Raw genomic sequence first — 12,500 nt, 5'->3', positions numbered from 1 at the left:
CACTTTAGATGCATGTCAGGAAAGAAGCTGACGTACGCCACGGTGCGATTGTGTTGAGGAGGCGGAGCCTAAAGGCAGTTTTTTGCCTCATGGCCTATTACTGAGTAACTCAGTGTGGAAAGTCGGGACACGCTGAGGAATGACCTTCATGAGAACATTTTATCGCTCAATCCCCTTGTGGAAAATGATCTTTTTCGGATCTTTCCACGTTACTCTAATAAAGGTCATCTTTAGTCAGTGATCTTAATAAGAGGTTTTTGTACACTTTGTCTTTATTAGGATTAACACCAAGTGAAGCCACATGAGTAACAGTAGGTACATTAACAGTAGCCTAGTAAACACAGTATGGTCCCTTATTTAAATTCCCACCGTGCTTCACCCCAGGGTTTGCCATGCTCGCTCTGAATGCCAGCGTTTGATGGACTATCTGCAGGTCTACAGGTCAACATGCCGTGGACCATTTCAACCGAAATAAAGCCTCTGACTTCGTGGCCGAGCGCCAGAAATGAGAGACACATTAATGCTATACAAATCTTACATGTTCACTCGAAACAGTCCAAATAAACGCTTCCTTCCTGCTCCGTGTCTTTATTTCCGAAAGAAAGAAGCGTTGTGTGGATGAAATCAGGGATGAATGAGTGTAATGGAGATGGTTAGTTACTGCTAATGCTTCTAAACGGTTCGGTACAAATAAGCAGGAAAGAGCGAGTTTCCTTTGTGTTTCTCTGAAGCTCGAGGACGACAGAGATGTTTCACAAAATCGTCTGTCAGAGAAGCTTCGTGGGTTTGCCGCACGCTAGTCACCTGGAGGTGCGAGAAAAACAACACCAAACCTGTTCAGGCACATGTCTGACCCCTGAACTCGATAGTGACCGAAAACAGGATAATTAGAGAGTCATTAAAGGCTTAGAGCTGGTGGAAATGTACATTAGCACAGTTACAGCAACCGTCAAGCGCGTACTGGTTCCTTCTGTCATCCAGTAGTCAACACTTTCAGGGATAAATCATTTCAAAACATATATTTAGTTAGTCTTGGAAAATAACTTGTTAACATTCAGGTCCAAAATATTTAAATATAAAGCTAAAAGTAAAAATAATAAATATATATAAAGTGCACGTGTTAATATCGTGCACGATGACAGAAAAAACCATCACTTTTGTGACGTCTGTAAAAATACCTGTGACCTTTTGACGTGAGAATATTTACTGTAATAGTCTCCTGTGATTTGGAGCTGAATGATAGTTTACAGTATATTAATACAATATTGTGTTTGCTTGTGCACGTTAGTGTATTGTTTACATTTTCACTGTTTCCTCCTGCGCACAAGCGATTTCCTCTGGAAACGAAAGTGACGTGTGAAAGTGTTTTTGACCGTGGATTTCCTCAAACATGTCATACACACGTACACACATACACACACACATACACACACGTACACACACATACACACATGCACACACATACACACACATGCACCCTTATATGCAGGGTTTCCTGTTTTCCCCCATCAAATAGAAAGGAGTCTCTGACCTAGAAACAGTAAACTGATAAAACAGAGGTTACACATTTAAAAAAAAAAAGAGATATAGTTTGCTCACTTACACAAGAGATCTTCACAACAGACCACCATTACGAACAAAGACAGTCGACAACAAAGTTCTGGCAGTGGTGTCAAATTTTTACTGCGTGTTTAGCGTATAGTGTTGAGTTCTGCTACGACAATTAACTACAGTCCACCAATAGGAGCCTTCGGCAAACTCAGGGAGCAGGCAGAAACGTTTCTGTTTATGCAAATGAGCTCATGAATGATTAATGTAACATGATCAGCAAACACGACCTGTAACTCTTTACGGCGTGTTCTTTAACCGCCGGTCTGTTAGAGCGCGACAAGGAATAATCTTAAACGATCTAAATCCAGCTTTAGTAAATCCACGAAACAAAGGCCACGTAATGACACATTAGACATGAAGGTGTTGTTCTTCCTAGTTGCTCTGAGGTTCTTAATTCAAACACTAGGTTTAATTAAGCGTGAGTTACTCATGAGTTCTACATCTACACATAGCATTAAACAAATTAAATTAAATGTCAGAGGTGACTCACGTCTCTGTTTACACGATGTATATTATGTATAGTATAAAATGCGCAGGAGTAAAATCCCTCCCCTGCGTTGTCGTCGATGCTGAAGGATTCGGGTTGTTCGTTAGTTACTTTTCGTCATGTTGCAGCTCGCTGTGTTTTTAATACAAGTTTCTGTTTTGAACACAAAACAGTGTTCAGAGCAATAAAAGCGAGGCTTCAGGCGGTTTAGCAGGAGTTTCAGTAAGAGGTTAGAGGTAAGTAAAGGTCACATATAAACCTGTGTATAAACATCAAGGGTGTTTGGTGTGTAACAAACTGCATCATCATGTTTCTGTAGATCTTTACTGTATCTATTCATTCTTTCTTTCTTTTCTTCTTTTCTTCTTTCATCAGGTTATCCATCTATTCAATCATCCCCGTGTCTTCATACATCCATTTATTCATTCATTCTTAAACGTATTCAGTAACTTTTCCACCATGCAATTGGTTCGTTTAATTATTCATCTATTCACTCGCTCATCTAACAGACCCTGTTTGTACAGGTATCGATCAGTTTATTTATCTGTCTATTCATCCATTCTTCCATCCATTATTCCGTCCATCAGTTCATCTGTCAATCCATTCATCTATCATTTATATATGTCTAAAATCTGCCTCATTTATTCATTTATTCATTCATTCATTCACCTGTCTATGTATCCAACCTTTCATTGTCCATCTGTCAGTTCATCTGACTGTCCATTTATCCATCTATATATCTATTCTTTGATCCGTTCACTTGTTTGTTCATTCTTTCCAGTCATCCCTCCACTAATCAGTTCTTCTGTCACTTCAACTTTCCATTAATAATGCTGTATCTTTCAATCCATTCCTTCACAGATTCATGCATTCATTAATCCGTTACTTTATCTATTGATTTTTTTATCCATCGGTCAATCGATGCATCCATCCATCCATCCATTTATCCATCAGTAAATTTACCCACTGATCCATTGATCGATTCATTGCCGGATTGTTTTGTTTGTTCATTCATTCTTTCATTCGTTCATTAACCTATTTATCCATTAACTCATTCATCCTTGAATCCATCTTTTTATCTCTATATTTTTCTGCTCATCCTCCCATCATTATATTTACTCATCCATCCATTCATCCTTCCATTTATCCATCCACCCCTTAACTCTTTGTTTGGTCTTATGTTCCTCCATCCATCCTTCCTTCCTCTTTAGTACATTAGCACCTCTCTCTCTCTCTCTCTCTCTCTCTCTCTCTCCCTCTTTCTCTCTCTAGTGCTGAGATCATCTGATACAGTATTGAATTTCCACCCTGTGATGTTTTCATCCCTTCACTCATACTTTTACCGGGTACTCTCCCTTTTCTGCAGCACACACACACACGCGCACACACACACACACACACACACACACACACACAGAGGATGTGGTGAGATGCTGTCTGCTTTTCTTCCTCTGTTGTTCTGGATAAATCAATAACACACTGGGTCTTAAAGGACATGAGAAACACAGAAGGTCCATTTTTTATTCCAGATTTATTCAAGCTGTTAGTGTGATGCGTCGCGTGAGTCAGAGTAAACTCGGGGACGTCCACTAATAAAATCATGAAATCTGGAATAGGGTTTCTCTGTGATGCTCAGGGGACATTTCTGACTGATCGCCTTTATCCTATATACAACGTCAGTGGGCGTGGCCTCTTCCAGATTGACTCCGCCCTCTCCCACAGCACCACGGCTCTCTGAACGGTTAAATTACGAAGCAGCCAATTAGACCAAAGAGACTTACGGCGGTAGACCTGCGAAGTGCAACGGCAGTAAAATATTTTACGATTTAAAAACAAACAATAAAAGCGTCCACTCTTTCCCTCTCCCACAGACACACACTTAACGACAGATACACGAGTTCATGCTGTTTTCTCCAACACTGGAAAATAACCTCGTTCCCTTTTTTTTCACCCGCGACTGTATTTCACAAAGACGTCCTCCATCGCTCTTATGGACTAACTTTCCACCTCAAAATCGAGATCAGACTCAGGGGTCGTGTCGCTCGGACCAGAGCGTCTCTTACAGAGAAATAAATCAGCCACACCGCGACGTCTCGCTTCTTCAATCCGTCCGTGAGAGCAGCCGGGATCTGAGTATGAGCTTTTCTTTTTTCTCTGTTGTTTTTTTCAGGTAACATCATCGGCTCAGGGATCTTCATCTCTCCAAAGGGGGTTCTGGAGCATGCCGGCAGCGTGGGCTTCTCCCTCATCGTCTGGGTCCTCGGAGGAGGGATCTGTGCTCTGGGGTCACTGTGTTACGCCGAACTGGGCGTCACCATCCCCAAATCCGGCGGAGATTACTCCTATGTGACGGAAATCTTTGGCGGACTGGTGGGGTACGAGGGATTTCTGTTTATCTCGATTTATGATGAAACAATTCATTTCCTGTCACAGAAATTACAATATTTTTGTATTTGAAACAATTACAAACTTTTTGTAAAAAGAGAGATAGAAGCAGGAAGAAAAGAAGAGATAGAGAGAACGGGATGGAGATACAGAGAGATACAGAGAGAAAGAGAGAGAGATACAACTATAGTGACGGATAGAGAGAGAGAGAGAGAGAGAGAGAGAGAGAGAGAGAGAGAGAGAGAGAAAGGGAGAAGCAGGAAGAGAAGAAGAGATAGAGAGAATGGGATGGACATACAGAGAGATATAGAGAGAAAGAGAGAGAGATACAACTATAGTGACAGATAGAGAGAGAGAGAGAGAGACAGTGAGAAAGGGAGAAGGAGGAAGAGAAGAAGATAGAGAGAATGGGATGGAGATACAGAAAGATATAGAGAGAAAGAGAGAGAGATACATCTATAGAGGCAGATAGAGAGAGAGAGAGAGAGAAAGGGAGAAGCAGGAAGAGAAGAAGAGATAGAGAGAAAGGGATGGAGATACAGAGAGATACAGAGAGAAAGAGAGAGAGATACAACTATAGTGACAGATAGAGAGAGAGAGAGTGAGAAAGGGAGAAGCAGGAAGAGAAGAAAAGATAGAGAGAATGGGAATGAGATACAGAGAGATACAGAGAGAAAGAGAGAGATACAACTATAGTGACAGATAGAGAGAGAGAGAGAGAGACAGTGAGAAAGGGAGAAGCAGGAAGAGAAGAAGAGAAAGAGAGAATGGGATGGAGATACAGAGAGAAAGAGAGAGATGGACAGATGGACTTTAGTGATAGACAGAAATATAGAGAGCGATACAAAGACAGACAGTTACTGTAGAAGAGAGACAGACAGAGTGAGACCTGAGAAAAGGGCGAGAGAAAAAGACAGCGAGAGAGACGGGTTGAGAAAGAGGATAAGACAGAGAGTGGGGTGGGAGAGAAAGACAGATTGGGAAAAGAGAGAGCGAGAGAGAGACAGATGTAGAAAGGCAGAGAGACGTGAGTTTGCTGACAGGCTTCGGGTTCAAATATCAGTCAAATGTCATGTTCCTGGTGACGGCTGACGTCCGCGGCTCTCGGCCTGGACAGAAGACACCAGTCTGACAGGAGACGTGATTTCTACACAAGACACTAAGCAGACAGACATGAGGACATGCAGATAGGGACTGATTTAAACCTGTCTGCTTTAAAAAGGCTTCAAACATCTGGTCAAATGTGTGTGTGTGTGTGTGTGTGTGTGTGTGTGTGTGTGTGTGTGTGTATGTGTGTGAGATTAATAATCTGTTTTAAACCCCAGCTTCCTGTTGCTGTGGAGTGCAGTATGGATAATGTATCCCACCACACTGGCAGTGATCGCTCTGACTTTCTCAAACTACGTCCTGCAGCCAGCGTTTCCCAACTGCCTGCCTCCATTTATTGCTACCCGCCTCCTGTCCACTATCTGCATCTGTGAGTTTCACACACACACACACACACACACACACACACACGTCTCTTATCCTTTAAAGCAGTTACAGTATGTCCCTGCAGTGTAAGCATTAGTTCAGCTGACGTGCCAGGCTCATGTCAGAACTGGAATATTTATGGAGATTGAAAGATCAATCCTGTGTGTGTGTGTGTGTGTGTGTGTGTGTGTGTGTGTGTGTGTGTGTGTGTGTTTGGTTGGTGGGTTGGAAGGAGGGCAGTTTTGTGGTGTGTTGCCACCAGTCTTATGACTCGTCCGGTTTGGACCTGTATGATCTGGAGTCTGATAGCTGGAGAACATGAGGAGGTGTGAAGGGGGCGTGTGCTTAGCTTTATTTATTTATTTATTTATTTTGTATGCAAGCCATTTCCATGACCAGCAGCATCCCACTTTATTTTTGGCACCAGAATGTAAACTATAATATAAGAACCAGAGGGGGGGGAGGAGAGAGGGAGAGATAGAAAGAGGGAGAGAGAGAGGCAGAGTGAGAGAGAGAGAGGGAGAGAGACAGGGAGAGAGAGGGAGAGAGACAGAGAGAGAGACAGAGAGAGAGAGAAAGAGAGAGACAGAGAGAGAGACAGAGTGAGAAAGAGAGAGACAGAGAGAGAGAGAGTGAGAAAGAGAGAGAGACAGAGGGAGAGAGAAAGAGAGAGAGTGAGAGAGAGAGGGGGAGAGGGAGAGAGAGAGGGGGAGAGGGAGAGAGAGAGAGGGGGAGAGGGAGAGAGAGAGGGGGAGAGGGAGAGAGAGAGAGAGAGACGGGCAGAGGGAGATAGAGAAGTATAAAAGCTCATGCGTCCTCCTTCTGTCTGGAGTTTAGGGCCCCTCCTTTTTCCTGGTTTTGTGGAGGTTTGTCCAACAACCTGTCATGTAAAATTCCTTACAAACAAATGTTTAGATTCGTGACATAACTATGAATATGAATAACAATGACATGTAGCTTTAGTGCTCACCGATGACTGATTATTCTTTTATAGTCGTGATGAAGTTGGACCACAGACTCAGTTGGATGGGTTTGTTATTAAACATTCTGTTTGTCAGTTCACTGATTAGACTGAGAGGGTAAATAAGGTCAGGGAATATTTCTCTCTCTGGTCCACTGAGGCGCCGAGGTTGTGACTCAAGTACAACATATTTGTATTTCCTGGCAGATGGCTGATGTGAACACTTATTTATTTACTCACTCACTCATTCATCTTCTACCGCTTATCCGAACTACCTCGGGTCACGGGGAGCCTGTGCCTATCTCAGGCGTCATCGGGCATCAAGGCAGGATACACTCTGGACGGAGTGCCAACCCATCGCAGGGCACACACACACACACACACTCTCATTCACTCACGCACTACGGACACACTACGGACAATTTTCCAGAGATGCCAATCAACCTACCATGCATGTCTTTGGACCGAGGGAGGAAACCGGAGTACCCGGAGGAAACCCCCGAGGCACGGGGAGAACATGCAAACTTCACACACACAAGGTGGAGGCGGGAATCGAACCCCCAACCCTGGAGGTGTGAGGTGAACATGCTAACCACTAAGCCACCGTGACCCCCATATTTATTTACTTACTAATTTATTAAAAGTTTTTGATACTGTACGTCTTTTTAAAACCAACCTCCATATAAACCGAGCCGTTTATTCGTTCTAATGAAATAAGGCATTGGTCCAAAAATGATGAAAGATAAACTGTCTAATAGAATGACATTTGAAACGGGGACGTAAACTTTTGCACTCGGTGACAAAGGCTTATTTTTTTGATCCCGACCTGCGCTGTTATCCGGCAGTCTTCCTTCCTCTCTGACAACACAACACTTTATTGCTTTTTACGACCCATAAAAAGGGTCAGAGGTCAAGTTCAGGGTTTAGTGAGCGAGTGTGTGTTCAGAAGGTCAGGTTGTGTGTGTCGGCGAGGACATCGGAGCACCTGATCCCCACATGCCGAAGCGTCAGCCTCTGTAATGGTACCAGGCTTTGAGTGCCACCAGCATTGTACATTGTTTTTTTGGGGGGGGTCTGGCCATCGTCATGGCAACAGCAACGTTCGGAGGCGGAGCCAGCCGATCCGAAATAGGAGAGTGAAATCTGAGCAGCGAATCTTTCTCACGCTTTGCCGATTTTATTCACAAAGCTCGATTCTGGTTCTGGTTCTGACCTCCATCTGGTTTTCTCTTTGTTTTAATGTTCTGTGCACTCTGAATATTTGTGTGTGTTTGTGTAGATGTGTGTGTGTGTGTGTGTGTGTGTGTGTGTGTGGGAACGGGAGGGTGGAGAAAGTAAGAGAAAGAAGAAGAGTGAGAGATAAACAGAAAGACAGAGAAAGGCAGAAGCAGTGAAAGACAAAGTAGGAGATAGAGAGAGAGACACACGGACGAAAAAGCAGACGGAAAAAGAGAGGGAGTAAGAACGCTAGACAGGGAGAGAAGGGGTTGAAGGAAAAGACAGAAAGAGAGACAGATCGAAGTCCGTGAGACAAACCCAGACATAAGTGAGAGAGACAGATAAAGAGACGAGGAATACAGCAAAAGTTAGAGAGACAGACAGGCAACAAGAACGAAAGATCAAGAGAGCGACAGAGACGTAGAACGAGAGCCAAACAGAGAGAGATGCCGAGACGGACGGACACGAAGAGAGCGAATGAGAGAGATACAGACAGAGAGACGGAGACAGAGACGGACAGACAGACAGACAATGAGACAGACAGATAAAAACAGAGAGTCGTGCCCTCCCCTGGTGAATGTTCTGAGTAAATGTCACACACACACACACACACACACACACACACACACACACACACACACACACACACACACACACACAGATCCCACTCCTCTCCAGCTGGATAAAGAAACAGCTAGAACACCATGATACAAAAACACCAACACACACCAACACACAGCAGGCGTTCGGACAAAAAGAATCAAACCTCGACGTTGTTTTATTTACACACAAACAAAATGTTCAGATGTTTTTACAGTGATTTAAATTAACACTCGTCTAAAGTTAAAACTCAACCCAAATGTTTTTACAAGCCAGTAATCTGTAGCTTTTACTCAACATGTTAAACTGAATAATAATAATAATAATAATAATAATAATAATAATAATAATAATAATAATAATATAGTAACATGGTCTATAAAAGTCCAGATCTACTGTAAGGTTTAAACTCTTTATTATAATAATGTACAAATGTCTGAAGCAACATTCATTGTACTGACAAAAGGAAGTGTTTGTGCTGCCATAGAAAATAATCCATGACAGCTGTAATGTGAGCTGCATTGTTCACACACTTACTCACACACACACACACACTGGTTCACACACTCCCACACACTCACTCACACACACACACACACTGGTTCACACACTCACTCACACACACACACTGGTTCACACACTCCCACACACTCACTCACACACACACACACACTGGTTCACACACTCACTCACACACACACACTGGTTCACACACTCCCACACACTCACTCACACACACACACACTGGTTCACACACTCACTCACACACACACACACTGGTTCACACACTCACTCACACACACACACACTGGTTCACACACTCCCACACACTCACTCACACACACACACACTGGTTCACACACTCCCACACACTCACTCACACACACACACACACACACACACACACACACACACACACACACACTGGTTCACACACTCACTCACACACACACACACACACTGGTTCACACACACACTCACACACACACACACACTGGTTCACACACTCACTCACACACACACACACACACACACACACTGGTTCACACACTCACTCACACACACACACACACTGGTTCACACACACACACACTCACACACACACACACACACTGGTTCACACACTCCCACACACTCACTCACACACACACACACACACTGGTTCACACACTCACTCACACACACACACACTGGTTCACACACTCCCACACACTCACTCACACACACACACTGGTTCACACACTCACTCACACACACACACTGGTTCACACACTCCCACACACTCACTCATACACACACACACTGGTTCACACACTCCCACACACTCACTCATACACACACACACTGGTTCACACACTCCCACACACTCACTCACACACACACACACACACACACACACACACTGGTTCACACACTCACTCACACACACACACTGGTTCACACACAGACTCACACACACACACTGGTTCACACACTCCCACACACTCACTCACACACACACACACTGGTTCACACACTCACTCACACACACACACACACACACACACACACACTGGTTCACACACTCACTCACACACACACACACTGGTTCACACACACACTCACACACACACACACACTGGTTCACACACTCCCACACACTCACTCACACACACACACACACACTGGTTCACACACTCACTCACACACACACACTGGTTTACACACTCCCACACACTCAGAGGTTCACACACTCCCACACACACACACACACTCGCTTACACACTTGCTCAAACACTCACACACACACTGGTTCACACATTCACTCACATACTCGCTCACACACACACACAGTCACACACACTCACTCACACACACTTGCTCATTCACTGATTCGCACACACTTACTCACACACACTCTCTCACACACTCGCTCACACACTCGCTCACACACACTCACTCACACACACTCACACACATTCACTCACACACTTACTCACACACACTCGCTCACACACTCACACACATTCACTCACACACTTACTCACACACACTCGCTCACACACATTCACTCACACACTTACACACACTAGCTCACACACTCTCTCACACACACTCGCTCACACCAACATTCTCAGTTCGTATTAAAATTGTTCGCCGTCTCTGTGATTGTGATTTTGAGCTGCAGAAGCAAATGTGGGCCTCATGTGGAATCTGTGACGAGTGGAAGGAGCAGGAATGTAAACTGTACACACACTGTTTGAGTCTCCACTGTACTGCTGCAGCATGAGGCGCCTCTTAAGGAATGTTTCTGTAGTCGCGCTCTTTTCTCTTTTACACACCGAGCATATACACACTATACATACATACTATACATACACACTATACACACACTATACACACACTATACATACACACTATACACACACTATACATACACATTATACATACATACTATACACACTATACATACACACTACACATACACACTATACACACACTATACATACACACTATACACACACTATACATACACACTATACACACACTATACATACACACTATACATACACACTATACACACACTATACATACACATTATACATACATACTATACACACTATACACTATACATACACACTACACATACACACTATACACACACTATACATACACACTATACACACACTATACATACACACTATACACACACTATACATACACACTATACACACACTATACATACACACTATACATACACACTATACACACACTATACATACACACTATACACACACTATACATACACATTATACATACATACTATACACACTATACACTATACATACACACTACACATACACACTATACACACACTATACATACACACTATACACACACTATACATACACACTATACATACACACTATACATACACACTATACACACACTATACATACACATTATACATACATACTATACACACTATACACTATACATACACACTACACATACACACTATATACACACTATACATACATACTATACATACACACTATACACACACTATACATACACACTATACACACACTATACATACACATTATACATACATACTATACACACTATACACTATACATACACACTACACATACACACTATACACACACTATACATACACACTATACACACACTATACATACACACTATACACACACTATACATACACACTATACACACACTATACATACACACTATACACACACTATACATACACATTATGCATACATACTATACACACTATACACTATACATACACACTATACATACACACTATATACACACTATACATACACACTATACATACACATTATACATACATACTATACATACACACTCTACATACACACTCTACATGCACACTCTACATACACACTACACATACACACTCTACACACACACTCTACATACACACTATACACACACACTATACATACACACTATACACACACACACTACATACACACTACACACACACTACACATACACACTCTACACACACTATACATACAGTACACACTCTACACAGAACACTCTACATACACACTACACATACACACTATGCACACACTACACATACACACTATACACACTCTACATACACACTCAACATACACACTATACACACACACTACACATACACACTCTACACACACTATACACACACACACACTCTACATACACACTCTACATACACACTATACATACACACTCTACACACACACT

General features: G+C 42.8%; 1 protein-coding gene across 1 annotated transcript in view; it reads left to right on the top strand.

Annotated features, from left to right (window-relative positions):
* slc7a10a (solute carrier family 7 member 10a) overlaps positions 1-12,500 on the top strand; it is a 31,195-nt gene that overhangs the window by 2,732 nt on the left and 15,963 nt on the right. The window contains exons 2-3 of the mRNA XM_060859083.1: positions 4,269-4,473; positions 5,809-5,960. Coding sequence (XP_060715066.1) covers positions 4,269-4,473; positions 5,809-5,960 — 357 coding nt within the window. The remainder of the gene's footprint in view (positions 1-4,268; positions 4,474-5,808; positions 5,961-12,500) is intronic.

The sequence above is a fragment of the Tachysurus vachellii genome, chromosome 23 (genome assembly GCF_030014155.1).
Source record: "Tachysurus vachellii isolate PV-2020 chromosome 23, HZAU_Pvac_v1, whole genome shotgun sequence".
In the NCBI taxonomy this organism is placed as follows: Eukaryota; Metazoa; Chordata; class Actinopteri; order Siluriformes; family Bagridae; genus Tachysurus; species Tachysurus vachellii.
This window is presented reverse-complemented; position numbering and strand designations above follow the sequence as displayed.